Genomic DNA, 18,591 nt, shown 5'->3' on the forward strand with positions numbered 1-18,591 from the left:
GCTCTGCAGGCCCTGGCCTGGCCTCAGCTCCAGAAGCCTGAGAGATCAACGCTGCCCCAAGCCCCCCCCCCCCGAGAGATCAACACTGCCCCAGGCCCCCCCTCCCTGAGAGATCAACGCTGCCCCAAGCCCCCCCCCCGAGAGATCAACGCTGCCCCAGGCCCCCCCTCCCTGAGAGATCAACGCTGCCCCAAGCCCCCCCCCCGAGAGATCAACGCTGCCCCAAGCCCCCCCTCCCTGAGAGATCAACGCTGCCCCAGGCCCCCCCTCCCTGAGAGATCAACGCTGCCCCAAGCCCCCCCCCCGAGAGATCAACGCTGCCCCAGGCCCCCCCTCCCTGAGAGATCAACGCTGCCCCAAGCCCCCCCCCCCCGAGAGATCAACGCTGCCCCAGGCCCCCCCTCCCTGAGAGATCAACGCTGCCCCAGGCCCCCCCTCCCTGAGAGATCAACGCTGCCCCAGGCCCCCCCTCCCTGAGAGATCAACGCTGCCCCAGGCCCCCCCTCCCTGAGAGATCAATGCTGCCCCAGGTCGCCTCCCCTCTCTCCCCCCCAACCCCCCCCCCGTCACCTCAGCCCCTGACCAGGGCCAGTGGGCTTTGGGCTTGGTCCTAATCCTCAAATCTAGTCATTAGCTGTAGGTTCATCCACGTTTCAGCACACATACATGCACAGACATAATGAATGGTACACATTCGCACACACGGACACACACATGATGCAGGCACGCACAGTCACTAACACGATGAGCGATACCCACAGACACACAGATGCACATGATGCACACTTACGCACAGACATGATGAGCGATACCCACAGACACACACACACAGACACACAGATACACATGATGCACACTCACACAGGCACAGACATGATGAGCGATACCCACAGACACACACACACAGACACACGTGATGCACATACACACGCACACAGGCACAGACATGATGCACGGTGTACACGGACACACATGCACGCGCACACACACACATGCTCTGATCAGGGTGCCTGGCCCCCACTGGGCTGTGGTAAGGATCCATGAGGACAGCAGGTCTGGCTGTGCTAACTGTGTTCCTGTCCCTCTGCCCTGCAGCCCTGTGTCCCAGGGCTGCGAGCGTGGCCGAGGACTCCTCAGCGGCACTAACACTTGGGCCATCTTCTGCTGCGTTCCCAGCACGTGAGCAGGGAGCAGGATCGGAAGTGGAGCAGCAGGGCCCAAAGCTGCACCCATGTGGGATGCGGTGTCTCAGGCGGCGGCACTGACAGCTGTGTCACAACGCTGCCCCTCCAGAGACTAAGAAATCCCGCTGTGTGAGATTCCCACGGGGGATGCTGGCGTTGTAATGGATGTCCTCGTCTTTGCCTGGCCTGACTCTTCAAAGATTCAAGGGCAGAAGAATGCGTCCTTCAAGTAGAGCTCATGATGGTTCCAACAATGCCACAGAGGTGCGGGGCTTGGGGCAGGTGTGGGGACCCCTCTCGGGAAGCAGCACGCATGGGCCAGTGTCTGCGTTTGAGAGCCAGCAGCATTTCAACTCCAGCTTCCTGCAGGTGTGCGCTCTGGGAGCAGCAGGGGATGGCCCACGGCCAGGGTCCCTGATACCCACCTGCGAGACCCGGATGGAGCTTGCAGCTTCTGCCTTGGTGAAGTCGGCCTGTGGGCAGCCCAGGGAGGAAACTTGGAAGGGCTGGGTGCTGCCGGGGGCCTCCTGAACTAACAACCAGGTCCTCGTCCTGCCTGCGTCCTCTGCCACATGTGGGCCTCACCTTGGGCAGGCCGGGCACACAGCAGTGTAGACATCCTGCCCGGCTCCACCTGCAGCTGTTGGACTGCAGAGCCGGTAGATCCCGGACCCCATGAGGCCAGGTGCATGGCCCTCAGGGGAATGGGGTCGTGTTCTCCCTTGACGACACAGGAGATGTTGGATAGGACACTGACAGCTCTGTTGCAATGCTCAGCTCTGTGGACTGGGACCTCCCTGCTGTGCCAGAGACCTCAGACCCCGACCCTCGTGTGCCTGTGCCATGTGGACGAGGGACTCCCCTCCCTCCCTCTCTCCCGCCCAGCCTCTGGGAGGCATCACTCTATGCTCTACTTCTAGGAGGTCACCCCTTCTGTGATCCACACTCAGGTGAGAAGCACAACGTTTTTCTTTCCGTGAGAGCCACCCGCCCATACCTCCATCACCTCCCCAAGGTGCACACAGGGACCCAGACATCACACGGGCCCAAAGCCACACACAAAGGTGAATTTTATTCATGAGAAGCATTTGCAAATGCTCAAGAAAAGGAAAACATTCAGTGAGCTCAGCCTGCGCATTGCTCCTGGTGACGGCGGCGGAGCGAGGCTACTTGGGGGCTTTTCTGCAGCAGCAGTGACCAGAGCTGCTCCCTCGGGACAGCAGGATGCAGCACGCCCTCAGCAGGAACCGGAGGATCCTCCTGCCGACCCCGCGCCGGCCCTGCCTCTTGCCCTGGGCGCTGGCTGTGGTGTCAGCGGTGGCTGCGGTCCCAGCCCCCTCAGGCTCACGGGCAGCTGCGGCAGCTTCTGGCTCTGCGAGGTCCACACGGCTCCTGGCACTGGGGCTGGAGGGCGACGCCTTGGAGGCTGGCTTGGGGGCTGCGCTGGGAGCAGGGCTCCTCTCCTGCGGTGGCTGGCCTGGTAGGAGAGTCAAGAAGGGGTCACCAAGGGGGCCTAGGGCTCAGCCACAAGAGTACCCGAGATGGCTGGGGCTGGGAGGGAGAGGGGAAGACTCACTGGAGGGCTCGGAGGAGTTGGGGGCTGCGCTGGGAGCAGGGCTCCTCTCCTGCGGTGGCTGGCCTGGTAGGAGAGAGTCAAGAGTGGGGTCACCTCGGGGCCTTGGGCTCAGCTCCTGGAGGCCCCAAGGTGTCAGTGGTTGTGTGGGGAGTGGGCAAGACTCACTGGAGACTTTGGGGGAGTCGGGGGTGGCGCTGGGAGCAGGGCTCCTCTCCTGCAGTGGCTGGCCTGGTAGGGGAGAGTCAAGAGTAGGGTCACCTCGGGGCCTTGGGCTTAGCTACAGGAGGCCCCGAGGCAGGGGGAGGGCAAGACTCACTGGAGGCCTCGGAGGAGTCGCTTTGTGCGGAGGAAACGTCGGCCATGCTGTCATGGAACCTCGACACCAGAGCCAAGCAGTAGTCCTCTGGGGGGGGGCGGCGCTTGCTGCTCTGCGAGGACTTGGGCAGGGCCGCGGGATCCTGGGGCTGAGGGCCTGGCCTCCACTCAGTCCCCATGCCTGGCAGCAGGCCAAGGCCCGCCAGGTACTCCCTGGCCTCCGGGTCCCGGGGAACGCCCAGGGGCTGCAGCGGGGTGACTGCGCCCTCCTCGTGCTCCTGGGCGGTTTCTTGGCTGGGGCCGAACCACGAGTAGGTCCTGGCATCCTCCGCACTGGGCCTCCCCGAGGCGTCGACAGAGAGCAGCCACGCCAGCAGCTCCTGCAGGGCCAGGCTGATGCCACGTGGCACCACGTAGGTGCCACGCAGCACCCGGTCCTGCAGCTTGTCCATGTCCTTGCCGCGGAAGGGCACCGTGGCCTCCAGCATGGCAAACAGCACCACCCCCAGACTCCACACATCAGTCTTAAAAGCGTCGTAGTCCTCCCCAAGGAAAACCTCAGGTGCGCAGTACTGGGGGGGTCCCGCAGAAGCCCCTTACCAGCGTGCCCTGCTCCGGCCACAGGCTCAGCCCGAAGTCCGCCAGCTTGATGTTCACGTGCTCGTCCAGCATCAGGTTGCCCAGCTTGAGGTCCCGGTGTGCCACGCGCTGGCCATGGCAGTAGCTCACGGCGGCCAGCGCCTGGCCAACAGGGCCCTGTCCTCGTCCTTGGCCAGGCCGCCCAGCTCCTGCACGTAGCTCCGGAGCGAGCCCCCGGTCGCCAGCTCCATGACCAGGAACAGGTGCGTCCTCGTGTGCTGCTCCTCCAGCAGCCGCACAAAGTTGTCGTGCCGCAGGCTCCTCAGAATGTCCGCTTCCCTCTGAGCGGACAGCAGGCTGCTGGGAGAGGCGCCTTGCAGGAGGATCTTAACTGCCATGAACTCTTCCGATGCAAGGTGCCGGGCCAGCTTCACCAGGCCGAAGCTGCCCCGGCCGAGCACATATAGGAAGTCGTACCCGTCCAGAGGAGGATGGACTTCCCAGGGGCCTTTCATGCTGCCGGTCACCTAACTACGCTCTCTCGACTCCCTAACTCGCTCGACACACGCTAGCTAATCACTGACCCTCACTGCACTGCCTACAACACAAAGGGACCAACAAGCGCAAAGGCTGGTTAGATGGTCCTAGTTACACAGATCACAAAAGAGTGCTCTCTGGGTAAGGCGGACGAAAACCCAGGCCCCCGGAGCCGCTATGTATACTTTTTGGGGGCTCACCTCACATAATGGTGCCTTATGAAGTTAGAGCGAGAAATGGACCAATCCCAGCCCAGCCAGGGACTCTGTAATAATACGACTTTCATAACAGTGAGGCATTATGAAGTCAGAGCAAGAAATTGACCAATCACGGCTGCAGATAATTCACGGGGGTTTTTGCAGGAATTTTATAATTAAATTAAAAAGATACCCTAAAAGCTTTTGCCTTTGATTGGTGATAGGGATTGATACTTAATTTTTGAGAAATTCAAACAAGTATGGTGCTTCGGTGGTCTTTTTTTTTTCTTTTTATTATGGTCTTTTCTTTTCTAGTGTAAAAGGTGATAATAATTTGTGTCTTTTGAAGACCTCCTAGTGTCTCCACTTAGTATATCCCCTCCTTTGCCTTTACCCTCTGAGTGATGGGTCTCTGAATGATGGAACAACATCTCTGGCCTCGGTAAACTCAACACGTGTTCTGTTGCCCAAGACACCACCAGGTACACTGTCCACATCTCCAGAGCTGAGAGGAAGGTGACTTTGTCACCCTTTCGCCCTAAGTCATCGTCAGATTTCTCGGCAGAAACCCCGGAAGCCCAGAAGGTAGTGGGGTCCATGCAGTCCAAACAGGGAAGGCCCAATCAGTGGCAGCTGAGAAAGCTACATCCACGAGACTGTCCTCTGCCTGGTAGGGAGGAATCGAGGCTCTGCCAGGCACTTGGGGTTCTGGGCTCCTGTCACAACAGCCAAAACACTTGGCTCCTGCCTTCAGCCTGGCCTAGTCCTGGAGGTCATTTGTGGGGTGTATCAGATCATGGAGGAGTTCCCCCCTCCCTCACTAGCACTCTCTTTTCCCCTCTTCACTCTCACACAAATAGAATACAACTTAGAAAAAAAATGAGACTCCCTGCTTCAACTCCTCAGGACCTACACAGCCCAGAAACGAGGAGACTTGGCCACATCACAGCCTTGAGTCTGTCTCCTTGGGACCAGTGTTTCTCCCAAGGAAGCCACAACCTCCTCTCAGGTAGGAAATGAGCCCGGGAACCCCCGCCCCACATGGCAGGTGGATCGGTGTCTCCTGCAGTTCTTGAGGAGCCCCCAGGGCCCAGCACAGCCGTGGGCCCCAGGAACACGTGGTGGTCCCTCGGCACCGACTGCCCAAGCCCTCTTGGGAGAGGAACCCTCTTTGGGGAGATGACCCCTCCTCCGGTTGCCCAGGGACATTGCACGATGCGATTTCTCCGTGATTTCCTGCAGTGCTGGTCACCTCCTCAAGGCTGGGAGGAAAGAACCAGCACCCCAGGAATTCTCACTACAGTTTTATTACTTAAGCCAAAAAAATTAAAGTATGATGACTCTTGTTACTGTTTTCCATTAAGTAAAGGTAATACCAATCTTACTTCTATGTTTTTTTTTTCTTTCTCTTTATTCTTTGATTGATTTGAAAGGCAGAGTTACACAGGATCAGAAGTGCCAAGAGTGAGAGAGGTCATCAATCTGCAGGTCCACTCCCCAAATGCCCACAAATGCCATGCTGTGCTGATCCAGGAGCCAGGAGCTTCTTCTAGGTCTCCCTCATGGAGATAGGGGTCCCAGGACTTGGGTCATCTTCTACTGTTTTCCCAGGCCATAGCAGAGTGCTAGATAGGAAGTGGAGCAGTCAGGGCTTGAACCAGTGCCCATAGGTGATGCCTGTACCCTGGGCCGTGTCTTTACCTCTTACTCCGCAGCACTGCCCCAAAATTTTGACTTTTCTATGGCAGATAAATAAAGATGAAACACGGGGTACTTCCTAAACTTCATCACATAAATAGAATTAATTTTTTATTTAATCCAAACCAGTTTTGAAACTTGATAGTTATTACTTAGCATACTTTTACCATGAAGTTTGGCACCAAACAGTCTTATCCTTTAATTCCATTTCCTTGAAGTTTTCCAAGTCCCTTCAAGTAGCACAGCCCTAGAAAAGCTGAGTTCCCATCCACTTTGCAAAGCTGCGGCCGTAAGGACGAGAGACACCCCCAGCTCTCATTCTCATCACTCCTCCCCAGTGCTGGTGGGAGCCTTGCACACCCACCTGGTTCTAGAAAGTCCATCTCCCCCGAGGTATGTGATGGCCCCGAGACTCTGTATCCCCCAGCTCTGCTCAGCAGTAGCCTCAACATGCTGCTAAAGTCCTATCTTGTCCACACTGGACTAAAACGAGGGGGTGGAATCTCCGTGGGCTCTTAGTGTCAATCCCAAAGGAAGCTCCTAGGAAAATGTGTTTCTTAGACTTTATTTCATTTTTATATTTTATTTATTTGAATGGCAGTGTAACAGAAAGAGGGCAACAAATGCACACACACACACACACACACACAGAGAGCAAAAGAGACGAAGAAATCTTCCATCCGTGGTTCACCTGCCACAGCCCACACAAATGGCTACCCTGCCTGGACTAGGCCCATCTGAAGGCAGGCACCCAAACTCCATCCAGGTCTCCCCAGCAGGTGGCAATGCCCCAGGTAGTTGGCCATCTTCCTCTGCCTTCCCAGGCACATTAGCAGGGAGCTGGATCAGAAGCAGAGCAGCCGGGACCCAAACCAGCCTCCCAATATGGGATGCCAGTGTCACAGGCGGCAGCTTTACTGCTATGCCACAGCGCCGGAGCCCAGGCTTCTTTTAAGATTTATTTATTTGAAAAGTCAAGTGATCTTCTATCCTCTGCGTACTGCCCACATGGCCGCAATGGCCAGGTGGGCTGGTTTGAGCCAGGAGCCTGTGGGGCTGGCACTGTGGTGTAATGGGTTAAGCCAGTGGTGCAGTGCTGGCATCCATATGGGTGCTGGTTTGAGTCTCAGCAGCTTCACCCCCGATCCAGCTCCCTGCTAATGCGCCTGGGAAAGCTTCCAAAGATGACTCAAATGTTTAGGCTGCTTCTCCCATGTAGCAGACCTGATAGAAACTCCTGGTTCAGGGCTTCAGCCTGGCATAGCCCTGGCCATCGTGGCTATTTGGGAAGTGAGCCAGAAGATGGAAGACCTCTGTGTGTGTGTGTGCGTGTGTGCTTCTGTCCCTCTCTTCCTCCCTCCCTCTCTGTAACTCTGCCTTTCAAATCAATAAGGTAAATTATTTCAAAAAGGCTAGAACTAATGCAGGTCTCTCACGGGGGTGGCAGGGGACGGTTCTGGGGCCATCTTCTACTGGTTTCTCAGGAAGTGCTTACACTGGGAGCTGGCTCGGAGCCAGGGCTTGAACAGGCACTTGAATTATGGGATGCTGGCATCATAAGCAGTGTCTTAGACTACTGTGCCATACACCAGCCCCCAAGAACCAAGGTTTCTTTCCTGCTCCAAATATAGTATCCGTATCAGCTCCAAATAGAGTGTCAGGGGTTCTGTTCGTCCTCAGAGAGGTGTCACAAACATTTTGTCACACTTGGTGTCACTGGGTGGTGATAAATAATCTGCTTGTGTGTTGAATGTGTTTTATGAACTGATGGAAGCCCTCGTGCCCTGCTAAAGTCTGCTGGGGACCATGTGCTAACGGGATGGACATGCAGAACCAGTGACAGCCAGGTTACTCATCACCAGAGAGAGTCTACACAATGTCGCTTTAGCGGGGCAGCCAGACACGAAACCCCACCCTCACCCGTGGCCAGGAAGGGCAGGGGACACAGGCACAGCCCCTGGGTGGCCACCCCTGGTCACAGTGCCTGAGCTGGATGATAATGCAGGTAGCGTCCATGCCAGGGCTCTGCCAGGCAGGAGGTGCAGGTACAGGGAAGAGTTCTCTCTCCTGGAGGGCCAAATTGCCAAGTTTTTCATTTTCCTTCCATCATCATCATCATCATCATCTCAAGATTGGCAGGTGCATCCATTTATGTTTTTAAATCACATCTTCAGTAATTGAAACAAGGAATTTGTAAAATAAAATTTCCTATCAGATAGTTTAAAATAATGGTTTCAAATGGCAAGGGGACAAAGAAAGCATAAATTGACATTGATATACTCTGAAAAATGCTGCCTAGTTAATGGTGGACATCTTATAAATTATGGTACTAAAGGTAGTTATAGATAATAGCAATGTGGTAGAAAATATTCAATTAATATTTTTCTCTTTTAAGTCTAATAACTAAAATATATATTCTAGACTTTATAAATAGTGTGACAGTTCTTGCTAATGTTAGCCTTCTTTCAGCAAATAAAACAGATAACTAATAAAGAGATTTATGTTTTCTTCCTCTTTGTACCCTTTAAGGTTATGGATTTGTTTAGAGATTACATCTTAGTTGACCACAGAATATGGAAAAGATAGCAAGTTACCTATTTTGTGAATTTTATTTTTTCTGTTCTAAATTTTTATCATGCACTAGTCTGAAATTTAAAATTCTGGCTAGGCTGTTTTCATTCTTTTTTCTAGCTTTTACAGTATTTCCACTGTACATATACAAAACATGAATTACATGATAACTGTATCATATTTGGTGTTGATAATTTGTATGCTCAGATACTATTTTGTTATAATACCTCTATCACAGGAGGGGATCTAAAACGCAAACACTCAAAGTATGCAGTTTTTAAACATTAGGTTAATTATATTTTGAAATAGAAACAGTGGAAGGACAGCTCATCAGTAGTTAAATATAGTTTGTCCCAGTGACTAAAATTTACCTCATTTATTTATTAGTCTAGTCATTAAGGAAGGTGTTATGTAATTATCCTTTTCATGCATGGTATACCTATACGAATGCCTTATTTCATTTCTGTTTGGCTCTTTAATTTGGGACTGCTTTTGATTAATGCAGTTTCCCAGTTAGTGTTTTTACTTTTTCTAACTTACAAAGTAAAATTAATTTCTCACATGGGAAATACAATATTTAAATAGTTCTGGAAAAATGAACCCACTTTTGCTGCTTGGTGAATGGTTATGCCTTGGATTCCTTGATTCTAGGACGTAGCCAATCTAAAGTACTCTGTCAGTTTTACCTTTACCCCAAAACTGTCGTTATGTTGAAAAGTACTTCAGCTGTGTGAGAAGCCCTTGTGTGTTTTTGTTATGAGAGGTATAACCATCTTCAAAACTTATTTTCTGCTACATAATGTGGATCAATTCTTTATTTTTTTCTGTCACAGTATTAATAAATGGATTTATTGTAAATACAAAGAAAATATATAGATTAATATAGTATTCTCATGTCACCTGACATTTTCTTAGAAATTATTTATTGTTACTTTTAATAAGATTTTCTTCTTTTATTACTGGCCAGAGACTGGGTGATAAAGCTTTTGTTATTTTTACAAATAAACTTAAAACACAGCCTTTTTGGACAAAGTTCACTAAATATACCTGTATGAAAGATACTTGAGTAAATTTTTATCAGCCTTTTAAAAATAAAAGAGCTTGGATTCAGGAGAAGCTTTGTTACTTCTGTGTATGTGTGTTGTATTTACTCTTTTCTCACAGTATTTTCCTGGTCCATATTATCGATTTTTTTCCTTATACGATTTTTTTTTCCTGTTAGAAAACTAGCTCCCACTTTAGGTGGGATGTATTTTCTTCTCCCAAGAGAATATCCAGTTTTGCCAGATCCATTATCGTTGACTGTCATGAGAGAACCTTTTGGGGCTGGCGCTTTGGCATAGCTGGTAAAGCCACCGCCTGCAGTGTCGGCATCCCATATGGCGCCAGTTTGAGTCCAGACTGCTCCACTTCCGATCCAGCTCTCTGTTATGGCCTGAGAAAGCAATAGAAGATGGCCCAAGTCCTTGGGTCCCTGCACGCATGTGGGAGACCCAGAAGAAGCTCCTGGTTCCTGGCTTTGGGTCGGCACAGCTCTGGCCGTTGTGGCCATCTGGGGAGTGAACCAGTGGATTGAAGACTGTCTCTCTCTCTCTCTCTCTCTCTCTTTGCCTTCCCTTCTCCCCTGTGGGTAATTCTGACTTTCAAGTAAATAAATAAATCTTAAACACACACACACACACACACACACACACAAAACCACCTTTTGGTAGGCTTTAGCTGTTTTGTCCCTAAATACAGTTGGTAGCCTTTATACACAGATTCACAGGCTTGGCCTGATGCCAAATATAAAATCAAGCATCAGCCATGTCTTGAAGTTGCCCAGTTACATAATAAAAACCACAAGAGAACAAACCTCTGCAGCGGAGAGGTGGTGAGCAAACTAACTAGGAAGTTAACACTATAAAAGCGAGACTGTTCTTGTCTTAGTCAGTGGTTTCTCTCTCAGACTCTAGTAATTTTTAGTGTACTATTTCTTTTTTTTTTTTTTAAGATTTATTTATTTGAAAGTCAGAGTTACACAGAGAGAGGAGAGGCAGAGAGGCAGAGAGAGGTCTTCCATCTGCTGGTTCACTCCCCAATTGGCCACAATGACCAGAGCTGCACATTTCCGATTCTACTGCTTTCCCAGGCCATAGCAGAGAGCTGGATTGGAAGTGCAGTAGCCGAGACTAGAACTGGCACCCATATGGGATGCTGGCACTGCAGGTGGCGACTTTACCCACTGTGCCACAGGGCCGGCCCCTTCTCTGGCTTTTTGAAATGAGAAGAGTAAGTGAGAAGGGCCAAAGCATCCCTGATGTGCAAGTAATCATTCAGTGATTGTACTTTAGATTAGAAGCTGGATTTTTATTTTTATTTATTTTTTAAATATATATATGTAAAGAGAGAGAGAGAGAGAGAGCGCTCCCATCTGCTGTTTCACTCCCAGAATGCCACAAGCCTGGTTGTTCACTATCCAGATGCCTACAACAGCCAGGACCAAAGCTTGGAGCACAATCCACAGAAGTGACAGGAATCTAATTAAGCCAGCACTGCTGCCTCTCAGGTCTGCGTTAGCTGGAAGCTGGAGTCAGGACCCAGAGCTGGCAATGGAACTTAGGTGCTCCAGTGTGGAATGTGGGCATTCTTAATGCTCGGTTAAGCACCTACTCCTCGGTGGACTTACTGAGTTGCAATGCTCTATTTTGATTCTTTTTCTTTCCTTTTTCTTTTTTAATCTAGCACAAACTTGATAGTCACCCAACCTGGGAGAGGTGAGGATATTGTTAAGCTTGCACCACATTTCTGGAGTAAGTGAGCTTTATGGTCTGGGATCCTTACAGCTCAGACATGATAGGAATCTCAGAAATTCATGAGGGGCTGTGGCACAGCGGGTTTAAGCCATGGAATCCCATGTGAGCACTGGATGGAGTCCCAGCTGCTCCACTTCCAGTCCAGCTCCCTGCTAATGCTCCTGAGAAAGTAGCAGAGGATGGTCCAAGTCCTTGGGCCCCTGTACCCATGTGGGAGACCCAGAAGAAACTTGTGGCTCCTAGCCATTTGGGGAGTGAACCAGTGGATGGATAGACCTCTCTCTCTCTCCATCTGTCTCTGTAACTCTGCCTTTCAAACAAATAAATCTTAGAAAAAAATGATGAAAGATGAATAGGCCCTTCTAATTAAAAATATTAAGTTGAGGGGCTTTTTTGTGGCATAGCAGATAAAGCCACTGCTTGCAATGTTGGCCTCCCATATCTGCGCCATTTCATGTCCCAGCTGCTCCATTTCCAATCCAGCTCCTGAGAAAACAGTGGATGATGGGGGCCAACACTGTGGCATAGTAGATCAAGCCGCCACCTGCAGTGCTGGCATCCCATATGGGCACAGGTTCGAGTCCTGGCTGCTCCACTGCTGGTTTAGCTCTCTGCTATGACCTGGGAAAGCAGTAGAAGATGGCCCAAGTCCTTGGGCCCCTGTACCAGTATGGGAGACCTGGCCTGGAGGAAGCTTCTGGCTTCTGGCTTTGGATTGGCCCAGCTCTGACAGTTACAGCCATTTTGGGGGGTAAACCAGCAGGTAAAGGACCTCTCTCTATTTCTCTTCCTCTGCCTCTCTGTAACTCTACCTTTCAAATAAATAAGAAGTGGATGATGGCCCAAGTACTTGGACCCCTACACCCTTATAGGACACCCAGATGAAGCCTCTGGCCCTAGGCTTCAGCCTAGCCCAGTCCTGGCCATTGTGCCCATTTGGAGAGTGAACCAGTGAATAGAAGATACCACTCTCTTTCCCTTCCCCACCCCTCATAACCCTGCCTTTCAAATAAATCCCAGCAGAATAAACTAATAAACTAAACTGAGGTTTTAGCAAGGTTGCTAGGTATGAACAAATGCCCCCAGGTAATAGGATATGTTTATTAGAGGGCAATCTCTGGGGGTGGGCATTCAGCACAGGTTACGTTCCTGCTTGGAATGCCTACACTGCTCATCAAAAGGCTTGGTTCCAGTCTTGGCTCCTCTGCTTCTGAGCCAGCTTCCTACTAGTGTGTAACCTGGGAGACAGTAATAGTGGCTCGATTACCTGAGACCTACCACCCATGTCGGGGATCTGGATTGTGTTCTGGACTCCTGGCTTCCATCTGGCCCAGCCCTGACTATTGCAGACATTTGGAGAGAGTGAACCAGCAGATGGATGATTTGTCCATCTGTGTCTCTGGCAGCCTCAAATAAAAATAATGTTTAAAAAGGCAAAAATAATAAAATACTAAATTAAAAAAAAAAGGGTAGTCTTTGGAGTCTCACTGTTAAACCACAAGGTGGCCTCCCTTATTTTGTATAGCTGATAAAGTTTCCAGTATGGTTAGATTTTATTTACTCTTCTGCCTTTCCTGACTAATCATGAGCTCTTTGAGGTCAAGAACTTTGCTAATTTGGAGTAAGGTTGTTGAGGGCCCCACCAACTGGTAATGCTTGAAGCAAAGGAAGCATAAAGGGATTGGGAATGGTGGTGGGGAGGTGGGCAGGTAGGGAGAAGAGTGGTTAGAAATGGGTAGCAAATTTTGGAAGGAGAAGCTGGGCTTGGAGCTACTCTGTTTAGTGGTAAAGGATGAAATGAAGCATGGTGAGGAGGTGGGGGTGGGAACCAGCATTGTGGCAGTGGGTACAGCTGCCACCTGACACCAGTATCCCATATGGGCACCGGGTTTTTCCTAACTACTTCACTTCTGATCCAGCTCTCTGCTAATGGCCTGGAAAAGCTGCAGAAGATTGCCCAAGTGCTTGAGCCCCTGTACTGACATGAGAGACTTGGAAGAAACACCTGGCGCCTGGCTAAGCCCTAGTTATTACAGACATTTGGAGAGTGAACCAGATGGATGGAAGATCTCTCTCTCTCTCGCCTTCTCTTTGTAACTCTGACTTTCAAGTAAATTAAATAAAATAAGTAACTCTTGGTTTGTTTGACTTCTAAAAAATTTTTCATTTTAAACATTTTTTTTTCATTTTAAACATTTAGGCCGGCGCTGTGGCTCACTAGGCTAATCCTCGGCCTTGCGGCGCCGCACACCGGGTTCTAGTTCTGGTCAGGGTGCCAGATTCTGTCCCGGTTGCCCCTCTTCCAGGCCAGCTCTCTGCTGTGGCCCGGGAGTGCAGTGGAGGATGGCCCAAGTGCTTGGGCCCTACACCTGCATGGGAGACCAGGAGAAGTACCTGGCTCCTGGCTTCGGATCAGCGCGATACGCCTGCCGCAGCAGCCATTGGAGGATGAACCAACGGCAAAAGGAAGACATTTCTCTCTGTCTCTCTCTCACTGTCCACTCTGCCTGTCAAAAAAAAAAAAAATTAAAAAATGTTTATTTTCATCTACTTGAAAGGCAGAGAGATCTTCCATCTGCTGTTTTCACTCCCCAAATGCTTGTAATATCCAGTGTTGGGCCAGGCTCCAAGCACATGAGCCATCCTCTGCTGCCTCCCAGTATGCAATAGTAGGAAGCTGAATCAGAAGCATAATAGTGGGGACTCTTTAATTAATTAATTTTATTTTTTAAAGATTTATTTATTTGAAGATAGAATAGCAGAGAAAGAGAGAGAGAGAGATAGGTCTTCCATCTGCTGATTCACTCCCCAGATAGCTGCAATGTCGGGGCTGTGCTGATCTGAAGCCAGGAGCCTGGAGCTTCCTCTAGGTCCCTCATGCGGGTGCAGGTGCCCAAGGACTTGGACCATCTTCTACTGCTTTCCCAGGCCATAGTAGAGAGCTGGATCTGAGGTGGAGTAGCTGGGACTCCAACCGGTGCCCATATGGGATGCTGGCATTGTAGGCGGTGGTTCTAAGTCTCAGCTTGTCAGGTTGCCATTCTGAGACCCGTCATTCCTATCAGACTTCACTTACAAAACACATGCAAGGATAAAATTACTGAGAATTTTAAGACAACAGCAGCAGAGCGTTAAACTCTGTGTGTGACCATCCAAGCATGGAGCCCTGTGCGAAAGCAAGATGCCCACAAAGCTGGCCCTGGGCACAGTAGAAGGAGGTGGGAACAGATGTTAGCTGCCAACCTACTGCATCTAGTACAGAGCTCTAAGTAACAGTGAAGAGGAAAGGTGACAGAGAAGAAGGGAGCAGAGGCACAGAAGGAAGAGCACAGCAGCTGCTGGCTGCTGACTTGGTTGTTGGGCAAGTTCCTGTGTCCTGCTGCTGAGCAGCACTGTGGGGGGCAAGGTAGAGCCTATAGGCCTGGGTTAGCTCAGAGGGTGGCTGCAAGGTAAAGATGCCCCTTTCCTAAGATAATTTGACTGCCATCAGTTTAAAAACTTTCATGATAGCTATAGAAGTTAATGATAAGGAATGACGTTTCATGGTGCACTTTGTAGAAACGTGAGCAGCGGCTCTGACTGTTACACCTCAGGAACCTCAAGAGCCAGAGGCATAAATGCTGATGACTCAGAACCTTAGCTGAGCAACCCCAGTGGGGGGCAGGCAGGAGCTGAGTGGCAGCTCTAGCGATGGCCCAGCCCCTCCCTGACTCCCACTCAGAGAATCAGAGCCAGGGGTTCTTTGCTGGCCTTTGGCAGCGCACAAAGACTGGTAGTGAAGGCTTATGGGCAGTTTCAACATTTGGCAAAATTTACCCCCTGGCAGTAATTTTCTTACACAGGAGAAGCCTGCATAGACTAACAACAAAAAAATCCACTCCTGCTTTTATCTGGAATCATATAAACTCTTTGTGGTCCACATATCTTGTGTTTATTAAAATTATGTGCACCAGAGAATGAATCTTTTGGTAATGGAAAACTGACTATAAATTCAGTTTGTTTCTGAGATACCTTTTTTTTTTTTTATTTGACAGGTAGAGGTACAGACAGTGAGAGAGAGAGAAATAGAGAGAAAGGCCTTCCTTCCATTGGTTCACCCCCCAAATGACCGCCACAGTTGGTGCTGCGCCGATCCGAAGCCAGGAGCCAGGTGCCTCCTGGTCTCCCATGCAGGTGCAGGGGCCCAAGCACTTGGGCCATCCTCCACTGCACTCCCAGGTCACAGCAGAGAGCTGGACTGGAAGAGGAGCAACTGAGACTAGAACCCAGCAACCATATGGGATGCTGGCGCCGCAGGCAGAGGATTAACCAAGTGAGCCACGGTGCCGGCCCCTCAGAGATATCTTTCTATTCATAGGATCCCTAAGGTAGAAAAGCAATAAAATAGTTCTCAAAGGTTCTTCTATTTTAAAATAAAAAAAAAAAAAAACAGCTTAATTGAAGGACAATGAGACAGAGTGAAATAGAAAGCTAGCTCCTATCTGGTGATTCACTCTTCAGTTATCCATGGTGGCCAGGGCTGGGGCAGGACTAAGCTGGGAGCTGAGAACTCAGTCAGGGTCTCAGGTAGATGGGTCTCTGCCACCCACATGGGAGACCCAGATTGACGTTTCCTTTCTCAGCTTCAGTCTGACCCAACCCTGGCTGTAGTAGACATTTGGGTAGTAAACCAGCTGATGGAAGAACTCTGTCTTTCCGTCTCTTGCTTTTCAAATAAGTAAAATTAAATAAGCAGAAGTTAAAAAAGAAACCACAATTATGTAACCACTACCATAATCAAGATTTAAAGCAATTCCATCAACCTCCCAAATCTTTGAGAGCTCTACTATGGCTAAATTTATCTTCCTTTGGGATCTGATTCAGTGGCCTTTTACTTCCCCTCCCTAGGCCATTCCGCCTTTCCAGGAAGCTCTTGGTCTTTAAACTGATGGGAATAAGCAGGCCACTGTGTTCAGGCTAAGGGATAGAGCTGGCTGCAGCACACAGAAGGCCATCCACTCAGACTCTCAAAATGCTCAGTCCAGGGGGACAAACACAGGAGGGGGGGAGAGAGGTCAAGGGAGCACACTCTGAGTCAGTCCTGAGCTTGTGGGAGAGCCAACCACCCTGCCCCTCATTCTCACACTCACACAAAACAATTACTTACACATGCTAATACACAAATATACATCTAGTATATAAAAGCAAATATATATACATGATCATCCCTATGAACAAATGCTTGCTTAGCCATAGGAATAAGCTCAAATAGACATATACCTGTGCATGAATGCGTGTACATGCTCACAGCAATTTTGGGGAAGTTGTATCACTTGGGGACACAATCAACAATTTGTTCCTCCTATTGCTCAATTTCATATTTTAGTCTGCTTCGGGTATCAGACATTGTCTGGGGATGTTCCTGCTTCCTGAGGTTTTGTTCTTCTTCTTCTTCTTTTTTTTTTTTTTTTAATGTAAAGACTTATTTACCTATTTGAAAGGCAGACTTACAGAGAGAAGGAGAGTTGGAGACAGAGATCTTCCACTTGCTGGTTCACTTCCCAAAAGGTTGCAATGGCCTGGCTGGGCCAGGCCAGAAACCAGGAGCTTCTTCCAGGCTCCCATGTGGGTGTGGGGCCAAGCACTTGGGCCATCTCCTGCTGCTTTCTCAGACACAATAACAGAGAGCTAAATTGGAAGTGGAACAGCTAGGACTCGAACTGTTGCCCACATAGGATGCTGGCACTGCAGGTGGTAGCTTTACCCAGTATGCCACAGCACTAGTCCCACCATCAATTCTGACTGATGTGGGGTAGCAGGAACAGTGTTATATGGCTGGCTGATTAACTTTTTTTTAATCTGACAGGTAGAATTATAGACAGTGAGACAGAGAGAGAGAAAGGCCTTCCTTCCGTTGTCTCACTCCCCAAATGGCCGCCACGGCCAGCGCTGCGCCAATCCGAAGCCAGGAGCCAGGTGCTTCCTCCTGGTCTCCCATGCAGGTGCAGAGGCCCAAGCACTTGGGCCATCCTCCACTGCCCTCCTGGGCCACAGCAGAGAGCTGGACTGGAAGAGGAGCAACCGTGTCTAGAACCCGGCACCCATCTGGGATGCTGGCACTGCAGGTGGAGGATTATCCAGTGAGCCACGGCTCTGGCCCTGGCTGATTAATCTTTTTTTTTTTTTTTTTTTTTTATAGGCAGAGTGGACAGTGAGACAGTGAGAGAGAGAGACAGAGAGAAAGGTCTTCTTTTGCCGTTGGTTCACCCTCCAATGGCCGCCCGGCAGGTGCACCACGTTAATCCGATGGCAGGAGCCAGGAGCCAGGTGCTTTTCCTGGTCTCCCATGGGGTGCAGGGCCCAAGCACCTGGGCCATCCTCCACTGCACTCCCTGACCACAGCAGAGAGCTGGCCTGGAAAAGGGCAACCGGGACAGAATCCAGCGCCCCGACAGGGACTAGAACCTGGTGTGCCAGCGCCGCTAGGCGGAGGATTAGCCTAGTGAGCCGCGGCGCTGGCCCTGATTAATCTTGTGTGAGGAGGGCAGACTGGAAGAAGGGAAAAAACATATATAAAAAATTTTAATGCTATTTTTAAAACAGTGTTCAGTTAATTTTAGTTTTCAACTTGGTTGGGCTAAGGAATGCCCAGATAGCTGGCAATATTGGGTTGCAGGTGTGTCTGTGAAAGGATGTCTGGAAAAGACTAGCATCTAAATTGGTAGACTGAGATGCCCTAATCAGTTTAAGTAGACACCATCCTGTCAGTCCATTGAGGGCCTGAATCCAACAAAATGTCACAGGAAATGCAAATTTGCTCTTTCACTTTATTGAGAGGCAGAGACAGACAGGGGGATGGGGATTGATCCCCTCTGCTAGTTCACTCTCCAGATGCCCTCAACTGGCCAAAGCTGGGAGCCAGGAACTCAAGTCAGGTCTCCCACATGGGTAGCAGAGGCCCAATTACCTGAGCCATCACCACTGCTTCCCAGGGTCTGCAACAGTAGGAAGCCAGAGTCAGGAGCCAGAGCTGAGAATCAAACCTGAGTTTTCCCATATGGACACAGATGCCTTAACTACTAATGTCCTGAACTAGGACATTCATCTTCTGTGTGGACACCAGGCCTCCTGGTTTTCCGGTTCAGGCTGTTACACTGCTG

At 50.1% G+C, this 18,591-nt stretch overlaps 2 protein-coding genes across 3 annotated transcripts in view; one reads left to right on the forward strand and one right to left on the reverse strand.

Annotated features, from left to right (window-relative positions):
• The window catches only part of LOC138847631 (protein SPT2 homolog), a 33,447-nt gene extending 23,674 nt beyond the window's left edge, over positions 1-9,773 (forward strand). Inside the window, exon 5 of the mRNA XM_070066925.1 lies at positions 1,294-9,773. The gene's annotated coding sequence lies outside the window, so the exon portion shown is untranslated. The remainder of the gene's footprint in view (positions 1-1,293) is intronic.
• LOC103350336 (probable serine/threonine-protein kinase samkC) lies at positions 2,214-3,567 on the reverse strand. Of its 2 annotated transcripts, XM_070073575.1 has the most exons (4): positions 3,077-3,567; positions 2,926-2,988; positions 2,761-2,823; positions 2,216-2,661 (listed from the first exon to the last, which is right to left on the reverse strand). In XM_070073575.1, exons 1-4 carry the CDS (start codon positions 3,561-3,563, stop codon positions 2,351-2,353), a joined length of 924 nt encoding a protein of 307 aa, XP_069929676.1. In that variant the 5' UTR covers positions 3,564-3,567; the 3' UTR covers positions 2,216-2,350. The 2 variants fall into 2 exon arrangements, with proteins under 2 accessions (XP_069929667.1, XP_069929676.1); XM_070073566.1 differs by having other exon boundaries at positions 2,214-2,661; positions 2,761-2,988.
• Positions 9,774-18,591: the final 8,818 nt, after the last annotated feature.

This window comes from Oryctolagus cuniculus, chromosome 1, assembly GCF_964237555.1.
Source record: "Oryctolagus cuniculus chromosome 1, mOryCun1.1, whole genome shotgun sequence".
Classification (NCBI taxonomy): domain Eukaryota; kingdom Metazoa; phylum Chordata; class Mammalia; order Lagomorpha; family Leporidae; genus Oryctolagus; species Oryctolagus cuniculus.